The sequence below is a fragment of the Gilbertella persicaria genome (assembly GCF_025201335.1).
Source record: "Gilbertella persicaria strain CBS 190.32 chromosome Unknown B0P05scaffold_14, whole genome shotgun sequence".
Lineage (NCBI taxonomy): Eukaryota > Fungi > Mucoromycota > Mucoromycetes > Mucorales > Choanephoraceae > Gilbertella > Gilbertella persicaria.
Window position 1 is genome coordinate 377695 of NW_026251975.1, and position 22837 is coordinate 400531.

Genomic DNA, 22837 nt, shown 5'->3' on the forward strand with positions numbered 1-22837 from the left:
AATAATGCAAACAAAAATTTTGCAGTCACTTTTTTTTTTTTTTTTTGTTTCATGCATGGCACGCATTTTATTAAATTTTAACTTTAGGTGGTAATACTAAGCGTTGATTCCTTTTCCAGAACTCAACAAGGCAAGTAGCTGTCTTGAAAGGAGTATCTTCTTGTAAAAAGTGACCAGCATCAGGAAAAATATGAAGTTGAAATTTACCTAAAGTTCATTAATACACTGTCATTGTGATGTATCTCTTTACCTTGCATTTGTCCAATGATCAATGGTTTATCCAGTCTATCTGTGCCTGCTAAAATAAGCAGTTTGGCTGTACCAGCATTCAGGAATTTATCACTTAGACCTTGAAACCATTCAGTCCAAAATGGTTGGGTTTTATGCAGATCAGTAATCCATTTCAATACAGAGCCCTCTGACTCGAGTAAGGCAGGGATCGACAATCGAGCTGATTCTAGATTACGGACTGTATCAGACTGTGTGCTCCATAAAATAGCTTGTTCATTTGAACGAAACTGTCTTGGTCTTGAATTCAAAATCTTTGTCATGCTGGTGAGTGCGTCCATGGCTGAACCTTCCACAACATCCAGTACAGTTACACCCAAGAGGTTCTTGAAGAGACGTTTATGAGCCACATTGACAACGACAGAACCACCCATACTATGCCCTACAAGAATAATGTCTTGTGTTGGAGATGTCGTGGCTTGAATGATATGAATGAGATCCATGGAGAGTGTTTCTAGAGAGAAATCAGCATCAAAGACCTGTGTTTTTGAAGCACCATGGCCACGACAATCGATGGCCATCACACCACATTCCCCTCTTGTTAATTCTATGATGTGTTTAGCTGTCAGTCCAAATGTGAGGGCAGAAGAACCAGCACCATGATGCATGATAAACAGAGGACCATTTTCTTTTTCTGGAAGTGTCCTATAAACTCGAAAGGTGTACGCTTAGTGGTTAAAGACAATCTTTGTATTTCAAACACTATGTTTAGTTATAAAGAAAAGGATATGTCAGAACTGTCTGGGATAGAGATATCCATGCTTTCATCAAAATAATCTTTCCATTGATAAGATGTATATTGTGATGTGTTGGTGGGTGACTTGAAAGCACTAATTCAGGATCAGTATTGTATAGGATCAACAGTCTAACGTACTTGATGGGCTTATTATTTGACTCTTGTAAGCTATCAAGGACAGGTAGCTTTGACTTTTTAAACATTTCTTTTTCTAAAGAAGACATAAAAGAGAGAGAGTGTGTGTGAGAGAGAGAGAGAGAGAGAGAGAGAGAGAAAAGAGAAAAGAAGATTTATTTAAAAGAGAGAGAGAGAGAGAGAGAGGGTATACATATACGCGTATACATACAAGTATGACGAATTAATCGCTTTTTTTGTGTTCCTTTTCAGCAGTGTCTTGAATAGATGGAGAAGGTTGAGTCACTTCTTTCAAAAGAGCATCTACTTTGGCTTGTAAGTTATCTGCCTTTGCTTCTACTTCTGTCATGAGGTTTTCAGCACCTTCGATTTCTTTTAACCAACTCTGTAAGTCAAAATCAGCATCAGAAGGTACTTGCTCGTTATTGTTGTTCACAATAGAAGGTGACATAGGATAAAGAAGAATTTTTTATTTTTTATTTTTTTTTTTTTTTGGAATAATGAATAAATGAATGAGATTCTATACAATTACATATGCTACAAGGAAGAATGAATTACGATAGATTGTTACCGTATTTTTGTACAATGGCTTCATAACAAAAGAACATAATGGCAGCATTAGGTACAACTCGCATTAAGTGAGCTGTCATACCACCATACAGAGCAACTACGCCTTCTTCTTTTACTATGAGTTTTAAGGATTGCCATAACCCTGTGTATTTTTGAACACCATGTTGATCAGCAGGCTGTCTTAGACGTGTACGAATCACTTCATGTGGATAAGCAACACAGGCAGCAACAAATTTAGAGGTGGCTGCTGCACTTAAATGACCCACCCAATCCTGTAATGTCTTGCCTCCGATTTTTTTAGATTCTGAATCTGTGTCAGATGATTTCCATTTTCGCTTTAAGTTTTCGTAAATGACCCATTGAATAGTGCCTTCAGCAACACCCAAATAAGAAGCACTCATGCCTTTATAAAGACCACCAAGGCCTTCTTGTTTGAGAATACTAGTCAAGCAATCCCAACTACCTCTGTATTTTCGTACACCATTAGCACCTTGTAATTGAAGTCTGGTTTTGATCACCCAAATAGGGTTTGTGGCAGTTGAAGTAATCACACCTAATAGAAAGTAAATAATGCTTGTCTCTTGGTATATATATACAATTTACCTGCTGTTGCTGCAGAAATCAAATGTACTCGGGCATCTTCTTTTCCAAACAGGTCTGCATAAAATTTTTTGCCATTGCCATAAGTAAAGAAATTGATGGATCGAGCAGGAATGACACCGACTAAATTAGGTCCTAAACCCTTAAAGTAGCCACGAAACCCTTCTACTTGGTTGATACGACTATTCACCATGTCAACATCGATTTTTGTTTCGTTCTATGCTTACACTAATAATCTTCCTGTCTCTGCAAAATGACCGAAGAGAAGACTTGTTCTATGCAGTTTGTTTTGTTTCATTGTTTGTTGATAGAATGTGGACTAGTGAATGATGTATTACATTGGCTGTTATGTGCATTGCCTTACCTGTAATCGAGTCTTCACTACATCTAAAGGCGAAGTACAGACAGCACCCATTAAACCACCCACACTAAAATGTAAATTCCCTTGTGAGTATGACACATTAGCATATGTATAGTTATTTACCCTCCCGCAATGAAATGAATATAGGATTTGTTGTCTTTAAACTTGGGTGTTGATAGAATAGGAAGCTGACTTTTGACTTCAAGTGTAGACATGAATACTGGTATAAGAAAGAAAGAAAGAAAGAAAGAAAAAAGAAAAGAAAAAAAAGGGGGATCCTAGAAAAAAAAAAGAATTTGCTCCGCCATTGACAGCATAAACAACCATGGTTGGAAAATGCCGACAATGACAAGTTTTAAAAAAAAAGATATTTCAGTCACACATCAATGAAGGCTTAGTTTATTAATTTGTGAATTTACAAGAGAGTTTCATAAGCAATAGGAGCAATGGTTTGAGGAACATTGAACTTGGTAGAAACATGACGAGCCTCACGGGGTTGAACAGGGATTCTCTTCAAATTGAAAGAGATACCAGCTTCCTTGGCTTCCTTCTTCTTTTGGGCATTGGCCTTAACACGGTCCAAGAATTCTTGACGACACTTGGAGTGCTTGATGTGTTCAATACGGATGTTGACACGCTTTTCCATGAAACGGTTACCGACCTTCTTGTGGACAATGACACCGACAGAGGTCTTGGTGACATTGTAAATAACACCAGTACGACTAGTTCATGTTAGCAAAAAACAGTCATCAAATGCATTTAGTATATATTATATTTACCCGTGGTAGAACTTGTGAGGCATACCCTTTTGGACAGCAGCATTGGCCTTGATATCGACAATATCGCCAACCTTGTAGGTCTTCAAGTAAGTAGAGAGAGGAATAGAACCATGTTCTCTGAAATTACGAGAGAACATGTGGCGAGTACGAGCACGGACTAGAGTAGATAATTAGAATGACTGTCTGGTTAAACTGTATTGATACATACGACCGAAAGAGTGAGGCATTTCTATAATACATAAGAAAAAGGAGAGGAAAGATAAGTATCAAGTTTTATAGAAATGTAAATAGAAGTAAAGAAAGGAGCATGCTCTATTTCTATTACTAAAATTATACATACTCGTCTATATATCCTTTTTTTTAAAGGTTTTGAGAAAGAGAAGGAATATCAAGTTTTTCGTTTTTGATGTTGAGCTAAAAAAAATTCGATCTTGAAGCTGATTGGACATAATTTTTCTAGTGGGACGGCAAAATTTTCAGTAAGACGATTTTAAGTTGAACAGGCTTAAGAAAAACAAGTGCAACACTGAGAGGAGATTAAACTGATATGAGACTTGAAAAGCCATTAAGATCCCCTGGGCTGAGACGATTTCAATTCATTAAGCAGTATCGACTTAATAATGTCATTTATCCCATATCAATCAGACTAGCAAGAGCAGTTTGCGCCTATGTCTGATCTTAACCTAGCCATGCATAGTAGAATAATTGTCTTTTATTGAAGGCTTGTGAATGTGATGGTTTGGTTATTGCTCAGGTTGGTCTTGATATGCCGAATGGCCACATCAATATCCCATATTTCCAATTTATGATCTGCTGGTACAGGTATTGGGTTGATTGTGTTTGAAGTTGAAGAAGTTCTGGATTGATGACCGGTAAGCAATAGGTCCTTTGTTAGGATGGATGCTTTTATTCTGGTATTATCTGAGTACCTATAAATGGAGGCGATAACTTGGTGAGTATCTGTCTTTCACTTCTTAAGTTCAGTAATAAGTTCCTTTTTTAATTTGATGTTGCTTGTTCTAGTTGTCATTTTTGTATTTGGCAACCTGTCTTTAAACTCTTCTTGCTATCCAGATACTCTGATATTTTCAATGGCGATTAAGAGATACCCAGCAGGTCGAAAAAAAATTGTATTCATAACTCGAAGGTTTCTCAAAATGGTGTGCCATTTATTTCATTAAATCATGTGAAAGACACTGTAACTGTTAAAATAGATATATCTTCTTTATCAGACTTATATGAGAATCCTTTTGATGTATTGACTTGATCAATGACGAGATTGAAATCATAAAAAAGCAGACGAATACGCAAAATTGCATGACCACACAAAGGTAGCATAACGCCTGCTTGCACAGGCATTGGTATTCCAAATAAATACAAACTATGTTCACTGACATATCAGGTGCCTTTGGAGTTAATTTGGACCAAAAAAGCGACATCTCCAGAATGGCCAAAATATGCCTTTTGACCAAAGGGTACTATTCATGAAAATCTTTAATTTGACAACTTCTCATGGCTCTTCCGCTTAACTCTCCGAATCGTAACCTTCAGGCCAAAGCTTCCAGCTCAGGCAAGAAGAACAATAATAACAACATCTCTCTCTCTCTTGGGAAAAAGTAGTGTCAGGTTAGGCAAGTACCAACTCGTCCTTTTGACCAATTGTCTTCACTCCATCTGCATCGTTTACAGACTCATATACCATCAGTGAGTCACCCTTGTCCGACTCTGCTCAACCAACACCTGTTAACTTGTTTAACCTTTTATAAAAGGCATTGAGAAAGACAGTTTTCTTATCGATACTACGGATATCAAAGATGAAGAGCTCTCGTTTGATGTCCTTCTTGATTTTAACAAGAATATGGACGAGAACGGTGGCTATGAAGATTATTGTGGCCGCGTACCTGTGATCCGCAAATATCTCAGCCGTTCGTTTAGGAAACTGTTTGGAGAAAAGATGGTTTGGGTCGCCAAACAATCTTGAATGAAGGAGTGTATTTGGTTAACGGTACCTTTATTAAAGGCTTTCCCAGTTACCCAGCTGATGCGCGCATTGTAAGGCTTACAACAGAGTCAATGTAAACTATCTAAAACACATACTTTTGAAGTTTGGATTCCCTGAAAATATAGTAATAACAATTTTCAATTCTCTTTCCAATAACTCAATCAAGATCAATGTTAATGAATACTTCACTCGAGTGGTTCACAAGAAAAGAGGACTCAAGCAAGGCGACCCTATTTCACCAGTATTGTACAACCTGGCTTTTGATCCCTTTCTAAGGCCTGTTCTTGAAGATGAGTTGATGAAAGGATACACGTTGCAATTAGCTCCAGCTTTTCTTCCATCAACGTCCATATGGTCAACTAGGGTGTCTACAAAGATACTATGCTATGCGGACGATACTATCGTGTTTGTTCATGATCCTGATGGTCTGGTTTGAGTGCAAAAGCGTATCAAGATCTATTGTTGGACTTCTAATGCGTTGATCAATTATAACAAGGTTGAAGCAGTATCGCTATTAGGAAGAGATCCGTTTCGATTTTGGTCTAGACACCTGTTGCCACTTCAGATTGAATGAATAACGTCAACTGAGAACAGTCAACCAACAATCCACCTTGGCTTTCCTTTGTTACAATCTCTAGAGCAAAGAGCCACCTTTTTTGCTGATCTACTGGCCCAACTAGATCAACACTTCAATATGCACTCTGTACGCAATCTGTCGGTATTGGGATGAGCAACAGTAATCAATACTCTGGTGTTCTCCAAATGTTGGTACCTTTTTTTGTGTGGTTCCTTTTACCAAGACAGAACTCTCTTGTATCCAGTCCTTAGCAAGCCGTTTCATGAACAAGAATATTTTTCCAAAGATTGCTTGGAGTACTTGTACATAGACAAAAGACGTTAGTGGACTAGGAGTGCTATATCTAGTTTTGCAAAGAGATGCACTATATTTTCGATGAGTAGTGCCTCTACTACTAGATTCAACTGAAGTATACTGGAAAAAACTTTTGAAGATTCATTTACAGTACGCAATTGGGGCGACGCATGTTCAGATTCCTTTGCTGTTTCCGAACACTAAGAGATTCAAAAAGTTTGCCTCTGCTCCTAAAGCAAGAACATCCACTATTCATCTCTTGTATTCTTCTTTGGATCGAATTCCTCGTAATTTCGATACGATGCAGCTAAATCCTGCGGCTTGCTTACTCCTGCCTTTTATTGCTGTCATGCACTCAGTTGTCCCAAATCGTTCATATCTCCCGATTGCTAGTCGTCATCTTCTTGTTGGTAGTCTCATGTCGTTCAATCTTTCTACACAAGTCATTGAATGGAAACCAGCAACTGATATCCCTGAAGAACTGATGGGCCCTCAACAAAAATTAATCCAAGCTGTCTAAAGACATAAGGTGAAACCATTTCCCTTCTTTGCTGCTTATTTAGAAGCTCCGTCGCACTTGGGTAGTACTTCCCCATACACTGCTATGCTTACATTCCAGTCTTTGGTGAATTGTCTTGATTTACCTGACAATTTCAATTCAATCAAGTCCATATTGGCAAAGGCATGCCGTTTAAACTACCTTGAGTTTCAACCTGTCCTTTCAATTTTTCAAGCTCGGTCTTCACAGTTCTGGCCTGAATTCTGGACCATGTCGTTGCTCTCTGTAACAAGAAATGTGGTTTATCGATTTATTTTACATAAATTGCTCACCCAAATCCGCCTAAATCGCTTTATTTAAGATACTTTTCGGCCTTCGATATGTTTGATTTGTTCATTCCGTTCCGAAGATGATAACCATTTGCTGTTTATGTGTTTGTCCAAGGATTTCTTTTGGCGTGAACTGATTTTTAAGTTCCTGTGGTCAACTTTTACTATCGATGGTATAATTATGGCAGTGCAATCATTGGACTTCCATCCTACTAAATACTGTCAAAATAACAATCTCACTATACAAGACGTGGTGTTTACTGCATTAACGAAAATTTGGAAGGCTCACTGGAGATCTATCTTTGATAATGTATCCTTTGATCCTCAAAGGCTACTGCAACAAACCCATGTTAATCTGCAACTACAAGTAGCAGAGAAACACATAAACTCAAGACTCTAACGGATAAGAAGCTAAATAACTCAACTCATCTAGCTCATACTTAATCTCTTCTATTTCTACAATTCTTTTATTTTACTTTATAACATTTTAATTTGCGCCCACCTCTTGACAGTGGTTCACATTCGTCTATGTGGAGCAATAAATAAAACACTAACAAAAAAGATTTTTTTTGACAACTTCTGATCTTCCTCTCAGCACTGCAAGACGAAAAATAGAGCTATCGATAAGGTTAAATACTCAAAATGTGCGTTGGAGGCTCTAGCTTTTTGTTAATATATTTATTTGCTAATTATACTATGAAGATGGTAGGATATAAGCGAAAAACCTGAAAGACATTTTTACATATCTAATCAATATTTTGGCAGTAAACCTGTTGTGCACTTTACATTAAATAACTCAAAATGCAAAGATATACAACTTCTGTCACCAGATTAAAGCCGAATACCTGTGTCTTTATGCAGTTTTAGCCAAAAGCTTGAATTTTTTTAACGATTTTATTTGCCGCACGTATTAGTTGTCTTGGGAGGGACCCACTAAAAGAGGTGCTCGACAATCATTTATTGTAAGAGAATATAAAGAAAAACAAAATTGGTACGATGGTAAGAAAGTAGAAAAATATAAAAAGAAAGAAGAGCAGCTATTGCGAGAAAAGACCTCTCAAGATGAAAAGTCATTTTCAGCAGCTATACGCTTAATTTGATAGCGAGTGCTATGAAGAACAGAGAGATAATGGAATGGTTGGTTCTGCATGGTATGGGTCCAATGGGCCTTCCAGATTTCAGAGAGACCGATCAAGGTTACCATGGCTACTGAAAGAGGACAATTGGTTTGAGACCGAATCCGAGAAAAATTGAAAGATGCAAGTGCATCAGAGACTAGATCTAGAAAGATGCCTGGCCACAGAAAAAAAAAGCTTGTATTTTTGATGCTCACGAGGAAACAAATTGCTTTCATTTTTCTCATTGTCAATCCCCGATACAAGCGTTTTGTATGAGGCTTTGATGCTCTGATACTCAAAACGAACAAATTTAGAGAGACTATATGGTAGATGCATTAGTAGAAACTAAACAGATAATACAGCTGAAGCTAGAGAGTCAAAAATATTAGCAAGATTCGCAAAGCAACAAGGATTGAAGGATAGTACCTACCAATGTTTAGAGGCAAGGAATTTTCATTGAGACAAAAATCATCTTTCCCTCGTAAAAGGCACAGTCTCAAGAACGAAGTATCATGCTGCTTTTTTGTTCATCAATAAAATTCAAAGCTCTGAAACTTTAAATATATCCAATCTAAAAAGATACCATGTTTTTGATCGATTTCATAACATGAATAATACCTTGTCTCGAGAAAAACTCATTTATCATATGAAGAGCCTCTTTCCCTGTCTCATTTGTTTGGCTGTCATGTCCATCAAAATGCTTATGATTTATACGTTCATTAAGATTAATATACAAACGTTTGTCAAATTTGGAGATAGAAAATCCAACGCATATGATAAAGAAATTAATAATGCAAATTGCATGTCTGACAAAATAAACACATTTCAGGTACTTCCCATTTATGCATTACTCTTAATTAGGAAAAGTGCCATTAATGCACTACAATGACCTTATTAACAAAGGGACCTTGATCAGTGCTCTCTTGTCTCGAAACAGTTACACGCCGTTCAAATTAGAGAACTATTGTCTTCTCTTTATTGTCCTTGATAATTCCACATGATAAATGGCTTCTTTTGGGTTAAAAGACGTCGTACAAACTAATTAATTTAAAAGCAAAAGTTTATTGTCTTGTTCTCTTTTTCTTCTTCATATTATGCCAAACACAAACGAGTCCTTATTCATTGTCATTTTCTCTTTAATAGCAATCATTGTCGTCTTGTTGACTTATGTTTGTTGGCTAAAAAGAATGAAGATGCGAGCAAAAAAAGATATCTTGTCCGAGCAACATCGACTGGAACACAACCAACAGCAACGTGAATTAAACCAAGCACTGTCAGCAAGTCAACTCCAACAAATGAAGCCTGCCTTGTTACAGCAACTATTTGCTCAAGACATACAAAGACAGAGAGCTGAGCAAATGCAAAGACCAACTGAAAATCCTTTTGAAGATACCCCTCAATATACCCAAGATGCACATATATTGGTGAATATTCATGATTCCTCAGAAACAGATGCAACCATCATTCATACAGGACAAGAAACAAATGTAAACGGAGCCAATTCAAGAAGATAAATAGCTTCCCTGGGTTTGAAGAAAATCAACCGAGACTGACAATTTTTTTTCGAGTGTGAGCAAGAGATGATCTCCTTTTTAAACGTGCGACATTTTTGTCTCGAGCGATTAACCAATCAAGTATTCAATAAAACTACAATAAAGATCTCTTTTTTTTTATTTCGCCTCTTGAAAGCGCTTCTTGTGTACTTTTGCTCAGACTACAGTATTTCTACTTCAAATTCAGACGATGTTAATTTTTTTTTGGACGAATCAAAATTATTTTTCAGATGTTTAGCTTACCTTTTTTGGATGAAGTAAAATGGAAATTTAGACAAATGAAAATTTAGTTACGGAAAACGATTGTTATGTTAAATTCAAAAGTAGGTACCTGCATTAAATAACCAAAGCGTTAACCTTGGTGGATAGTTTCGGTGTTTTTTCTGCAAAATATTGCTGGTCTTCGACCAGTTTCTCGTAAGCTTTCAACTATCTTCTTAAAGTTCAGCACTGCGGCCAAGTCCCGGTTCCAGAGTTTTCTTCTTTGTTTTTCGCCGTTATCAAGACATTTAAGATTTTGACATCTAATAATCCAGTGGTTATAGTCATTAATAGCTCCATTCTACAATTATTATTATCGTCTACCTTAATAAACCGTGACATTCAACAGTTGGTGCATCGGCTCTTTTGTATGGGCGAGGGTTGACAACAGTCTTGAATGTCTCCAGTTCGCTTTCGCAAGTAGGGCAATATGAGGACGTTTTAAACTCGTCGATTAAAAGAACAGTAAATCCTGCCTTCTTCAACATTTTGATTAGGCCTTTACTTCTTGTGGGCTCCTGGAATTTCGTATTCGGAGCAGACCAATTACCTATCACTAAAATCGAGTTTTTCCCAAACTTTAGCTTTAGCCGTTGAACCAAATTGGCATCATTTTGATCGTGATAGAGCTTGCTGTTGAATTTTATCTTTCTGAAAGGTAACAGTCGCAACTTTTCTAATTGTGTGCTTGCTTTGTGTTTTAACCCATTATCTTCATTACTTAAGGACATGTTACTAATCAGTGCATTTAGTGAGTTTTTTGTTGTTGCAGTCAGACGCTGTGCGATGTGCTTTTGTTTTAACATGATTTCCAAATAAGTCGCATACAAATTCAAATCAGTAGTGGTGCTAGTAGTGTCTTTCGGTTGCGGATAATATCCTCGAAAATTTATAACAAACAAATCTCCATAGTATAAACATCCTCGTCGTATTGAGAATTCCGTGACAGATCCAGGGAAATATGATTCATTGATCGTCATTGTTTCATTTCCATAATATCTCGTTAATACATGTGTGACAGAGGCTCTGGTTTTGATGTAATCCCTAAATTTTGTAATGTCTACTGAAGAAGATACGGTTTTAGACAAAATGAGTTGGGCGATTTTTACTGACTCTGGCGTATTTTGTTTGCTTAATATTTTGTTATGTCTAGTCAGCTTATTTCTAGTGATTTTTGTATATTTTAGAATTTGGGGCTTCTCCTTCGTACTTGACTCTTGCATGCAAAACATAAGGTCTCGTCTTCCAGGGTCAATTAAAACGTATTTGCCTTGGTTTTCCTTCAGTGTAGCAGGTAGTATATTTTCGACATACTCCTCGTCGATAGTATCTGTCTTCTTATTATTCATTCTTGGCTGCTTTTTACCCGTGGTGATATTCTGTTTTAACACCGAAGCACAAATACCATCAGTTTCAATGGTACCCTGAAATCGTAGAGATTTATTAAGTCCTTGAGGTTTGAATGATTTCTTGTTTAAATTAACGACGTTGCTCCAAATCTCAAACTTTTGTTCCGCCTTGAAGGAAGTTTTCTGCTTCAGTATGTGATGATGAACTATTTTGGAATCCAGAGTAATGTAGGATGGTATAAACGATGTTTTGATTGGAAAACAATTAAATGTTTTAGCTGCTTCAGTTTCCAGAAGTTTAGCAATCTTGTAGAAAGCATTGAAATGCTTCTCTGGGTGAGCTTTAACATCATAATAGATAGAATTCTTTTCGAATTTGTAGTTGTTTGGGTAAGTTGATAGTAAGTCCCTTACAGATGATAATGCTTTTTCATCCAGGACGTCCGAAGAAGGAATTTCTTTTTTTGATACAGCGAATTTCATTTTGTTAAAGGGTTCAAATACTTCTTTTCGGCGGGCTTCTTTTATAGCTTGTTTCGTGGCATTTACAGCTTTCATACGATGATCGAGACTGAGTAACTTTTCTTCTTTTTTAGAAAGCATGTTCAATAACATACGCAATCTGTTACCAAAATGTGCCTTGATATTATTGTGGTAAGCCGTATTAATTTTAGTACATTCGTACAATGCGAGCTGTTGCGCGTACTTTATCTCAAACGGAGTATATTGAGCATCTTCAAAATACGATGATTTGTGACGAGATATCAATTCACGATAGATAGCGGTTCTATCTTTTACCTTTCCAGGAACATTACGACGAATGATCAGAGCCAGAAACACCTCTACGAAAAACTCCTTTGTTACAAAATCTGCCAAGCTGAAGTCAATGCTATTCTTTAGCTCCTCCAAAAATATGTATTTTGAGAAACTATAAGTATGTAAAACTAGTATATTGACATTGTCGACTAAATCGTATAAAGGTCGTACATGATCCTGATTCCAAATATTTTGAATAGTGATCACTTGTTTAATTTGTTCAGAAACTGGGGAGCTTGAATTGGCAACATTTGAATTGGAGGAGCTTGATTCAGCAACTAAAGAGCTTGATTCAACTACTGAAGAGCTTGGTTTGACTGCTGAAGAGCTGAGGTTGATTATTATGGAGCTTGAGCTAGCAGTAGCACTTGTATTAGAAGAGGTATGGACCACATTATTTAGTTTAGCCTTTTTATTTTCAGAACTATACGGCGTGTTTTCTTTACGTATATGAAAAGTTAGATTAGACCTGTACATAAAGATCATGTAATAAGACGTACTAGTTCTTTTTCTATACATAATCGGTTGGAAATCTTCATCTCAATTATCTTCAGTAACTTCTTGTTCGGTTTCTTCTGTTGTATCAGAAAAAGTGTGGTCAATGGGATTTCATCTATTTACTATAATATTCGACTTTACCAGTATTGATTCCACGACCATTATCAGACTGTTTTCCACTTCTTTTCATAATAGATAGTATTGGCTAGAAGAAAGCTATTACACTATATAGTATATAATTGAAAGAAATGAAAAAAATGGATTTTTTGGTTATTTTATTCATTGCCACCAAATCAGAATATAGTAAATATGAGCTTTGATGTGACATGTTAAATATACATTCTTTTCTCTCGAAAAAACTTTTTATAACTTATGTAAGGTCACAACATCACATATAAAGCACACTCTTAAGTATGTATTATCTTTTGAATATCCCAAATCGATGATGTATTACTAACAATTCAATAAAGTTGTCTTAAATTATGAAATATGTATATAGAATCAACTGTTTTCTGAACAAGTCAGTAATAACTGAATGTACACGTACGGTTGTATAAAGAGGTTTTTTATAATGCCCATTAGGATAGGCACGAGAGCGTTATTTTTTTTTTGGACAGCAGAAATAAAAATATCATAAATATTCTTAACAGCGTTGACATGTCGAATCAGACTAAAATCCTGTATTGCAAGTGTATATGACACTGCATGTATAGCACTGAACTATATATCAACCATTCTTCACTTGTTGTTTGCTACAAAAAAGCTCTTGAAAATATACTGTATAAGCATTTTGTTTCAGTAATTTAAAAAAAACCATCAAAAAACGAAATTGTTATCTTGAGCATCCACAATTAGATGAGCAATTCATCTTATTTTAAAACATGTCTTACAGCTAATTTTCATTTTACTTCATCCAAAAAAGGTAAGCTAAACATCTGAAAAATAATTTTGATTCGTCTGAATTTGAAGTAGAAATACTGTATCATCAGTTGTCACACATACACACTTGTTTATTTTTTTAGTGAGAAAAATGCTGTCAGCCCTTTCGCGTTCTCGTCTTCTTTCTTCTTCTTCTTCACTTCTTTTCTTTAAACGTTCTTATCAACAAATGCCCGCTACTGTTATTGATGGAAAGGCTATTGCACAGTAAATATCAGATACTATTTACATTCATGTTGTTTATCTATTAACCTATAGAGCTGTTCGCAACCAAGTAAAGGATAAGATTACTTCTATTAAAGATAAATATCCTCATTTCAATCCTCACTTGGCTATGATCCAAGTCGGTAACCGGGAAGATTCCTCTATCTATGTCAAGATGAAAGACAAGGCTGCCAAAGAGGTAGATAGTTTTCCTGTTTTCTTTGAGCAATGAAATAACGTTTGCATTATAGACTGGGATCTCTATCACTATGGAAAAGTTGCCTGAAAGCATTTCTCAATCCGAACTTCTAAGAAAAGTCCAACAGCTCAATAATGATTATCGCATTCATGGTATTCTTGTTCAAATGCCCTTGCCTGGACACATTGATGAAGCTGCTGTCATTGAAGCCATCGATTATCAAAAAGATGTAGATGGGTAAGTAAATTCATGCTTTGTGAGAAGATGGAAAACATTTTAACCATTATATAAAAAAAGCTTTCATGCAGTCAATATTGGTAATATGGCCAAGAGGAATGGTGAACCTATGTTTTTACCCTGTACACCAAAGGGTATTATCCATTTATTGAAGTCTACTGGTATTGAAATCGCTGGTAAGCAAGCTGCTGTTGTTGGTCGTAGTGACATTGTTGGTGCCCCTGTCGCTACTTTGTTGACTGCTGAACACGCCACGGTTACTCTTTGTCACTCAAAGACACCTGATATTCAAAGCATTGTAAGTGCGCTTCTGCTCAACACTTGTGTATTCACATCCTATAGATCAAGAACGCTGATATCGTTGTTGCTGCTGCAGGCAAGACTGAATTAGTTAAGGGTGATTGGATCAAGCCTGGAGCTGTTGTCATTGATGTCGGCACTAACGCTGTTGAAGGTAAAAGGTAGTACAAATTCCTTTTTTCCAACTATTTTTCCTTCTTTAGACGCTACCAAAAAGTCAGGTATTCGTTGGGTAGGCGATGTTGAATATGACAAGGCAAAGGAAGTTGCTTCTCATATCACTCCTGTTCCTGGAGGTGTTGGTCCTATGACTGTCGCCATGTTGATGGAAAACACTGCTATTAGTGCTGAAAGATTCTTAACTTTGAGTCGTAAACGCGATATTTCTGCTCTTGAACTTGACTTGAAGACACCTGTTCCTTCTGATATTGAGATTGCCAAAGCTCAAACCCCCAAGCATATTGATGAACTCTGTAGAGAAATCGGTTTGGTTAGCAGCGAGGTAAAAAAAAAAAAAAAAAAGGATGAACTTAAAATAAGGTTTTCGACTAAACCGCCTTATTTTTTATTAGTATGAATTGTATGGTACTGCCAAGGCCAAGATTGGTTTGGATGTATTGGACAGACTCAAGCATCGTAAGGATGGTCGTTACATTGTCGTTACTGGGTAAAAAAAATATATATAGGAACATTTTTCACATACTGATATTTGTACTTTAGTATTACACCCACACCTCTTGGTGAAGGTAAATCAACCACGACCATTGGTCTTGTTCAAGCCCTTGGTGCTCATTTAAACAAGGCTGCTTTTGCTTGTGTTCGTCAACCTTCTCAAGGTCCTACTTTTGGTATCAAGGGTGGTGCTGCTGGTGGTGGTTATTCTCAAGTTATCCCCATGGATGAATTCAATTTGCACATGACTGGTGATTTGCATGCTGTCACTGCTGCCAACAACTTGTTGGCTGCTGCTATCGATGCCCGTATTTTCCATGAAAACACTCAATCCAACAAAGCCCTCTTTAACCGCCTTTGTCCTGCCAAGAAGGGCGTTCGTTCTTTTGCTCCTGTCATGTTGAAGCGTCTTGAAAAGTTGGGTATCAATAAGACAAACCCCGACGATTTGACAGAAGAAGAGATTGCTCGCTTTGTTCGCTTGGATATTGATCCTGCCACCATCACCTGGCAACGTGGTGTTGATATCAATGACCGTTTCTTGAGAAAGATCACGATTGGTCAAGCTCCCACTGAAAAGGGTATGGAACGTCAAACTGGTTTTGATATTACTGTTGCCAGTGAAGTCATGGCTGTTCTTGCTTTGGCCACTGATTTAAAGGATATGCGTGAACGCTTAGGCAAAATGGTTGTTGCTTCTTCTAAGAGTGGAGAACCTATTACTGCTGATGATTTCGGTATTGGTGGTGCTTTGACTGTCTTGATGAAGGATGCCATTAAGCCTAATTTGATGCAAACTCTTGAAGGCACACCTACTATTGTCCATGCGTAAGTTATTTATGCCTATAAACCATCTCACTTGTTTACACTTTTCTATAGTGGTCCTTTTGCCAACATTGCTCATGGTAACTCTTCTATTTTGGCTGATAAGATTGCTCTTAAATTGGCTGGTTCTGATGGTGCTGATATGGAGCCTGGTTATGTTATTACTGAAGCTGGTTTTGGTGCTGACATGGGTATGGAAAAGTTCTTTGATATTAAGTGCCGTGTCTCTGGTTTGCAACCTAATGCTGTTATCATTGTCGCTACTGTCAGAGCTCTTAAGACACATGGCGATGGTCCCGAAGTAGTTGCCGGCAAGCCTTTGCCCGAAGTTTATAGCCAAGAAAACTTAGAACTCTTGGAAAAGGGCTGTTGCAACTTGGCCAAGCACATTCAAAACGCAAAGAAGTTTGGCGTCCCTGTTGTCGTTGCCGTTAACCGTTTCACGTAAGTTTGACCGTCAAATATCATAGCAAACGCTAACTAAAAAAAAAAATAGCAATGATACTGATGCTGAAATGGAACTTGTTCGCAAGATCTCCTTAGAAGCCGGCGCTTTTGATGCTGTTGCTTGTGATCATTGGGCTCGTGGTGGCGCTGGTGCCATTGATCTTGGTAAGGCTGTTATCAAGGCCTGTGAACAACCTAGCGATTTCAAGTTCCTTTATGATCTTGACTTGCCTATTGAAAAGAAGATTGAGTCTATCTGTCGTGAAATTTACGGTGCTGATGGTGTTGAATACAGTGATTTGGCAAAGGAAAAGATCGAGACTTATACCCGTCAAGGCTTTGGCTCTCTACCTATTTGTATGGCCAAGACACAATACAGTTTCAGTCATGATGCTAACCTTAAGGGTGTCCCTACTGGTTTTACTGTTCCTATTCGTGATATCCGTGCTTCTGTTGGTGCTGGCTTCCTCTATCCTTTGGTTGGTGCCATGCAGACTATGGTAAGTGATAGACTTATGATATAATATATGCTCATTCTTTTCTATAGCCTGGTTTGCCCACTCGTCCTTGTTTCTTTGATGTTGACTTGGATGAGAATGGCCAAGTTGTTGGTCTTTTCTAAATTCTGTAAACATATAAATAGCTTTATTACTTGGTATAATACTTTTTTTTCTCTTTCTTCCCTCGTTTCTATCTACATTAAAAATCAACTGTTTTAGGACGAGCAGCAATTAAAGCTGTATCTACTTTTTGTCCCTTTATATCATAAGTGTCCCATTGTAATACCCATGGTTCATTGGGTACTTCAGAAGGCCTGAATTCAAGCATCACAAAATGAAAATCCAATAATTTAGCTTCATACATGCCCCAATCTTTAACTTGTTCAAAATCTAAGTCACCACCAGCACCACCAATAATTGCATAATGAACACCATGGCGTTCCCCTCTTTCGTAATTGTGCTGATGGCCTGAAATTACTAGATCAACGCCGCCTTCTTCAAACAGCGGTACGTAACGATCCTTGATAAATGCGCCCCATTCACTTTGACCTAACTGAAACCAAGCTTCTGGATCCCAATATTCCAAAAAGGGCGGTACGTGGACGACGACAATACGAAACTGTGCCCGCTTGAATTCGTCTGTCTTAATCTCTTGTCGAAGCCATTCATCTTGTGAGTCCCAATCGAGATTGCTATCTAATACAATAAATCGAATTGCATTGTTGGCCATGGAAAAAGCAAACCAAGGAGTATCTGAATTTGCAGACCGACTATAGGTATAATCGCCTACAGTGTCATAGTCATGATTTCCATGAGCATAGATCAAAGGCATTGTCTGAACAAGTCCGTGTGCTGTCAATGGAGCAGCAAAGTCTGTTTGCCATTGACGTAAAGAAGGGTAGTTTTGAACTGCATCACCCGCATGTAATAAAAAGTGAGGCTTTTGAGGTAGTTTTCGTATCTGTCGTAAGATAGATGAAAAGGTCATCATGCCAAACTGGTTATCGGCGATAGCAGCAATGCGGATAGGCTGTTGATCCCTATCAATAAACCATTCAAATGTGTAACCTGCAAGTCTTTTCTTGAGCTTGTTTTGCTTGATCATATCAATTGTATAGTGAATCGATCCGCCCTGAACAAGAGGACCTAATGTGGCTTTGTAAACTGTATGATAAGCATCCAACGTTTTGGGCTCAAGAGAGCCAATGACAGTTTTCTCGGCTTCATTGTCTTGATGCCAATAAGTGATGGCCATTTCTTTGTTTGACATGCCACAATTCATTTCCCAAATAACTTGAACATGCTGAGTATCTTGTATAAATAACATGGGTTCTTTTCTGAGTAAACCACAAGCAACATAGCCACGATCAAACATGGTATTGTCCATCTTGATCTTCACAAATGTCCAATATACAGAAACTGTTCCTCGTAAACAGTAAAGTACAAACAGTAGAAACATGGACAGTAAAAGAATAGTCTTTTGATGAAGTCGATACCATCTCGCAATTTGCTGTTTCTTGGGGAATATGTTTTCGTGCTGACTATACGGGTAAGGCGAAGTTTGCTGTTTGTATTGAAATGACACTGAAGAATAAGGCTCACTAAAGTCTGTGCTTTGAAAGTGGCGACTCATTTCATTAGTATTAGGAAAGGCAAGTTTATTAAGTACAAAGAAAACGGCTTTTTAATAGGTATTTTTTTGTCACACCTAAGTCCTTAGGAAGCGTTTAGTGATTGTTGTCTTACCAGGTCACTGTAGACGCCATTAAGTTTAAGTAGGCTCCAGTGGTTTCCTTGCTCAATGACACGGCCTCCTTTAATGACACAAATCAAGTCTGCGTTTGTGATAGTAGATAGCCTATGTGCAATGGTGATGGTTGTACGACCTCCTTCTTCAAGGATGCTGTCTAATGCTTGCTGTACTAGCTTTTCACTTTCACTATCTAAAGCTGAGGTAGCTTCATCCAGCAAAAGTAGCTTTGGTTTACGAATCAAGGCACGCGCAATAGCAATACGTTGCTTTTGTCCACCCGATAATTGAGATCCTTTATCGCCTACGCGCGTTTGATATCCATCAGGCAGACTTGTGATAAATTTATGAATATTGGCTGCTTTACATGCTTCCTCTACTTCATGTTGGCCAACTTTCTTATCTTGGTCTACACCAAACCGAATGTTTTCGGCAATAGAAAGATCAAACAAGATGGGTTCTTGACCTACAAGAGCCATTTTCTTTCGAAGATTATGGAGTGAAAATGCCTTGACGTTGTGGTTATCGAGTCGCACAGTGCCCTTGAGAGGGTCATACCATCTTTGAAGCATGCCAATGGTGGTTGATTTACCACATCCAGAAGGACCCACAAGGGCAATTGTTTGTCCTGATTTGCCTTTTAAGTTGAATTCGCCATCAAAAATAGGAATATCAGGTCTTGCAGGGTACCGGAAGGCCACATTATCAAAGCTAATAGCACCATCAATATCATCATGTTCAAACTCGATACCTTCCAAGTCAGGATCAATACTAGGTTGACGATCAATGATTTCAAAGGCAGTGATAGCGGCAATCTTGGCCTTCACAAAGATCGGAATAAACACACTACTTCTACCAACACCATCAGCCATAATCATAATAGACATCATGGTCATCACCATCCCATTCAGACTTAGTTGTTGCTGCATAATAAGCTTTGCTCCGGCATAGAAAGCAACTGCATTTGTAAATAAAGGTATGGCTTGAAGCAACGCAAAACCAATAGATGATGTAAATGCTTTACGGCGAGCAAGTCGATGAGGTCTATCGGTTGCCTGATAGTATTTATCTTCAAAATAGCTTTGTTTGTTAAGGGCAGTGACTGTACGTATTTGCTTGATAGCTTCATTAGCAACTTCAGCAGATTTTTCATTAGCATCTTTTGTATTGCCTTCGAATCCTTCTTGCACCTTAGAATTCCAGCCTGCAGCAGCAATAATCAATGGCGCCATACACATGATAATCAAAGTTAGCTTCCAGCTCTGTGCAAAAGCAATGGTTAATCCTATAATGACTAGTCAACAACACACATCAATGATAATGATTTCTTACCTAAAACAGAAGTACAGAGGATTTGAATAAGATCAGCCCATACTCGAGTAATCATTTCATTGACATTCTTTGCATCCACAGCCAGCTTAGAAGTCAATGAGCCCACGCTATTTTCGTCACGATCAAAGTATCCAATTTCTTGCTTCATAAAAGCAGTAAACAACATACTTCTCAGCTTGCGTGTATACTTTGCACCAGCAATTTCAAAACACACTACCTGTAAAGAGAATCCAAAGAAAGCACAAATACCCAAGATAACGAACAAGAAAGAATACAGGTTTGGGCCTTCCAAGGGACCATAACTCTTGTCATCATTTTCATTCAAGAGCGTGATTACTTTGGAGAAAAACAAGGAATACATAGGAAACACGGAACCGGCCATAGCAGCACCAACGCAACCAAGAGACATCCATCCCCATTGAGGACGCATCTGCCTCAAAACTCTCCAGACAGGTGCCTTCATTTTTTTGCGACCCTTTTTTTCTTGCTTTTCTCTTTGTCGCTTCTCTTCATAACCATCCACTGCTGAATAGCGACTCTTTCTTCCCATACTGATGACAGTGGAGGGACTAGAGCCACGCTGCTGCAATTCAATGCAACTTCTTCTGTTGACATCAATTGCTTCATTCCTCAATAATGTTTCATGATCTGTGTCTTCTTCATTTGATGTCTGGATTTCTTGCTTCTTGACTAGTTGAGCATAGACCCCCCTCTTGGCCAATAATTCGCTATGTGTTCCTTGTTCAATGAGGTTACCTTGCTCCATAACAACAATTAAATCAGCATTACGAACAGTAGAAAGACGATGAGCAATAACAATAGTAGTACGATTTGTAGAGGCTTCATCAAGCGCTTTTTGTACAAGTCTTTCAGACTGCGTGTCAAGAGCAGAGGTAGCCTACGAGACCAATAGATGAATAAAGGTAATTTTATGTTTGTTGCACTTACCTCATCTAATAACAAGATGGCTGGATTTTTCAAAATGGCTCGGGCAATAGCAATGCGCTGTTTTTGCCCACCCGATAGCATACCGCCATGCTCTCCTACTAATGTGTCGTATCCTTGAGGTAGTTGCTTTATAAAGCTATGACAATTTGCTTTTTTACAGGCAGCAGTGATGTCTTCAAACGTAATGTTTGGATGCGTGCTTCCCATCATCAGATTCTGACGAATACTCATATTGAACAAGACAGGTTCTTGACTTACAACACCTATTTGTTGACGAAGCCACTTGACATTCAACTCCTTGAGATCGTGACCATCCAGAGACACTTGGCCTGAGAGGGGATCATAAAACCGCTGCAACAGTTGCACACTGGTGGATTTACCCGATCCAGAAGGACCAACAAAAGCCACTGTCATGCCTGGTTTGACCTTGAGACTGAGGTCTTTGAGAATGAGTGTATCAGGACGAGTAGGATACTTGAATTTGACATGATTAAAGATGATTTCACCGCGTATTTCTTTTGGCACCTTTCCTTTCTGGTCATCTGAATCAATATCAGGTACTCGTTGAATGGTTTCAAAAATCTTGTAGGCAGCAGCAGAAGCAGAAGAAACAGCAGCCAAATTTGTAGGCAGTTGCATTAATGAAAATTCACCCATCATCATCGACAAAAACACAACCAAGACAGTAGCTCCATCTAGTGTATGCTGTCTTACTAGACCAGATCCATACCAAAAAGACAGACCATACATGGCAAACAAACAAAACATAAAGACACCGAGTCCTATTCCGAGTATGATGCCGCGCTTCATTCCGGCACGCATGGCATTTTCCAGTTTGTCATCATAACGTTTAGCGAACCTCTCTTGCAATGAAAACGAATAAACGGTACGAATACCAGCAAAAACTTGTTCAGAAATAGACCCTGCATCTGCATAGGCATTTTGTGTCTCCACTGTGAATTTAGTGACCAAGATACCCATCACACCACCTGTACATGCAAGAGCGGGAGTTACTGCAATCATTACAGCTGCCAATCGCCATCCCTTACTAAAGGCAACAGCGCAACCTGCTACAAACTGTGCAAAACACATCAGAAACTGACCGAATTTCTCAGAGATGCCGTCTTGAATTAACTGAATATCAGCTGCTAAACGAGTTGTCAATGAGCCTTCTTCTGCTTTATCAAACCAGCCCATCTCTTGTCGCAAAATCGAATGGACATAAGACTGTCGAATACGGCGTGTCTGGTTCTCCCCCGTCAAGATCCATAAACAACTTGAGATATAAGCAGCTGCCAAAACACCTACACCCATATAGACATAAAGTAAAATGATAGGAAGCACCTTGTCCATCAGATTCTCATTATTTGCAATAGCATCACTGAGGTTCTTAAGCACATTACCAAAAAACAAGATAGAGACAGGCTGTATAACACCACTTGCACATGAACATATCATAGCTGCAAATATAAGCAATCGATCAAGCTTAGTAGCAAATTGAAATAATCTCCAAATAGAGACTGTTTCTGCTTTCTTTTTATCTTTTGGCTTTGTTTGATCTGCCATTGCTTGATATATACAAAGAAAGAAAAGAGAAAAAAGGAAAAGTAGTTGTCTATGTTTTCTAGATATACATGTACATTATATCATTCCAGATAGATGCGGCTTTAAAAGCTTATCGCAAGCCGAGAAAGACCAATTACATCAACGTGTTAATAA

At 38.0% G+C, this 22837-nt stretch overlaps 10 protein-coding genes across 10 annotated transcripts; 2 read left to right on the forward strand and 8 right to left on the reverse strand.

The window, feature by feature from the left end:
- Positions 1-34: 34 nt before the first annotated feature.
- Positions 35-1291, reverse strand: B0P05DRAFT_536987 (Alpha/Beta hydrolase protein). Its single transcript, XM_051577664.1, has 4 exons — positions 1163-1291; positions 1021-1118; positions 251-952; positions 35-207 (listed from the first exon to the last, which is right to left on the reverse strand). The coding sequence occupies exons 1-4, from the start codon at positions 1246-1248 to the stop codon at positions 71-73; spliced, it is 1023 nt and encodes a 340-aa protein (XP_051436154.1). The 5' UTR covers positions 1249-1291; the 3' UTR covers positions 35-70.
- Positions 1285-1653, reverse strand: B0P05DRAFT_536989 (uncharacterized protein). Its single transcript, XM_051577665.1, has one exon. The coding sequence runs from the start codon at positions 1608-1610 to the stop codon at positions 1383-1385; it is 228 nt and encodes a 75-aa protein (XP_051436155.1). The 5' UTR covers positions 1611-1653; the 3' UTR covers positions 1285-1382.
- Positions 1628-2982, reverse strand: B0P05DRAFT_536991 (mitochondrial carrier domain-containing protein). The gene is made up of 4 exons (XM_051577666.1): positions 2814-2982; positions 2557-2757; positions 2333-2511; positions 1628-2282 (listed from the first exon to the last, which is right to left on the reverse strand). Exons 2-4 carry the CDS (start codon positions 2625-2627, stop codon positions 1714-1716), a joined length of 819 nt encoding a protein of 272 aa, XP_051436156.1. The 5' UTR covers positions 2628-2757; positions 2814-2982; the 3' UTR covers positions 1628-1713.
- On the reverse strand, positions 2973-3698 carry B0P05DRAFT_536995 (60S ribosomal protein L21-A; the record flags this gene model as incomplete). The annotated part of the gene is made up of 3 exons (XM_051577667.1): positions 2973-3412; positions 3470-3626; positions 3678-3698. Coding segments are annotated over 3 exons (485 nt in total), but the record flags the coding sequence as incomplete, so codon positions are not given.
- A 5684-nt stretch (positions 3699-9382) lies between these two features.
- Positions 9383-9802, forward strand: B0P05DRAFT_570682 (uncharacterized protein; the record flags this gene model as incomplete). Its single annotated transcript, XM_051581327.1, has 1 exon — positions 9383-9802. One exon carries the CDS (start codon positions 9383-9385, stop codon positions 9800-9802), a length of 420 nt encoding a protein of 139 aa, XP_051436158.1.
- Positions 9803-9990: 188 nt separating this feature from the next.
- B0P05DRAFT_52202 (uncharacterized protein) lies at positions 9991-10974 on the reverse strand. The gene is made up of 2 exons (XM_051575929.1): positions 10173-10974; positions 9991-10084 (listed from the first exon to the last, which is right to left on the reverse strand). Exon 1 carries the CDS (start codon positions 10906-10908, stop codon positions 10423-10425), a length of 486 nt encoding a protein of 161 aa, XP_051436159.1. The 5' UTR covers positions 10909-10974; the 3' UTR covers positions 9991-10084; positions 10173-10422.
- B0P05DRAFT_489037 (uncharacterized protein) lies at positions 10931-13052 on the reverse strand (the record flags this gene model as incomplete). The annotated part of the gene is made up of 2 exons (XM_051575294.1): positions 12768-13052; positions 10931-12707 (listed from the first exon to the last, which is right to left on the reverse strand). Coding segments are annotated over exons 1-2 (1794 nt in total), but the record flags the coding sequence as incomplete, so codon positions are not given.
- Positions 13053-13873: 821 nt separating this feature from the next.
- B0P05DRAFT_586096 (formate--tetrahydrofolate ligase-domain-containing protein) lies at positions 13874-17210 on the forward strand (the record flags this gene model as incomplete). Its single annotated transcript, XM_051582485.1, has 11 exons — positions 13874-13911; positions 13963-14107; positions 14160-14344; positions 14405-14642; positions 14687-14798; positions 14848-15146; positions 15217-15311; positions 15365-16144; positions 16196-16585; positions 16638-17088; positions 17136-17210. 11 exons carry the CDS (start codon positions 13874-13876, stop codon positions 17208-17210), a joined length of 2808 nt encoding a protein of 935 aa, XP_051436161.1.
- Positions 17201-19065, reverse strand: B0P05DRAFT_52270 (Metallo-dependent phosphatase-like protein). The gene has a single exon (XM_051576003.1). The coding sequence runs from the start codon at positions 18719-18721 to the stop codon at positions 17288-17290; it is 1434 nt and encodes a 477-aa protein (XP_051436162.1). The 5' UTR covers positions 18722-19065; the 3' UTR covers positions 17201-17287.
- B0P05DRAFT_508094 (p-glycoprotein) lies at positions 18735-22815 on the reverse strand. The gene is made up of 3 exons (XM_051575563.1): positions 21119-22815; positions 20171-21068; positions 18735-20123 (listed from the first exon to the last, which is right to left on the reverse strand). The coding sequence occupies exons 1-3, from the start codon at positions 22682-22684 to the stop codon at positions 18805-18807; spliced, it is 3783 nt and encodes a 1260-aa protein (XP_051436163.1). The 5' UTR covers positions 22685-22815; the 3' UTR covers positions 18735-18804.
- Positions 22816-22837: the final 22 nt, after the last annotated feature.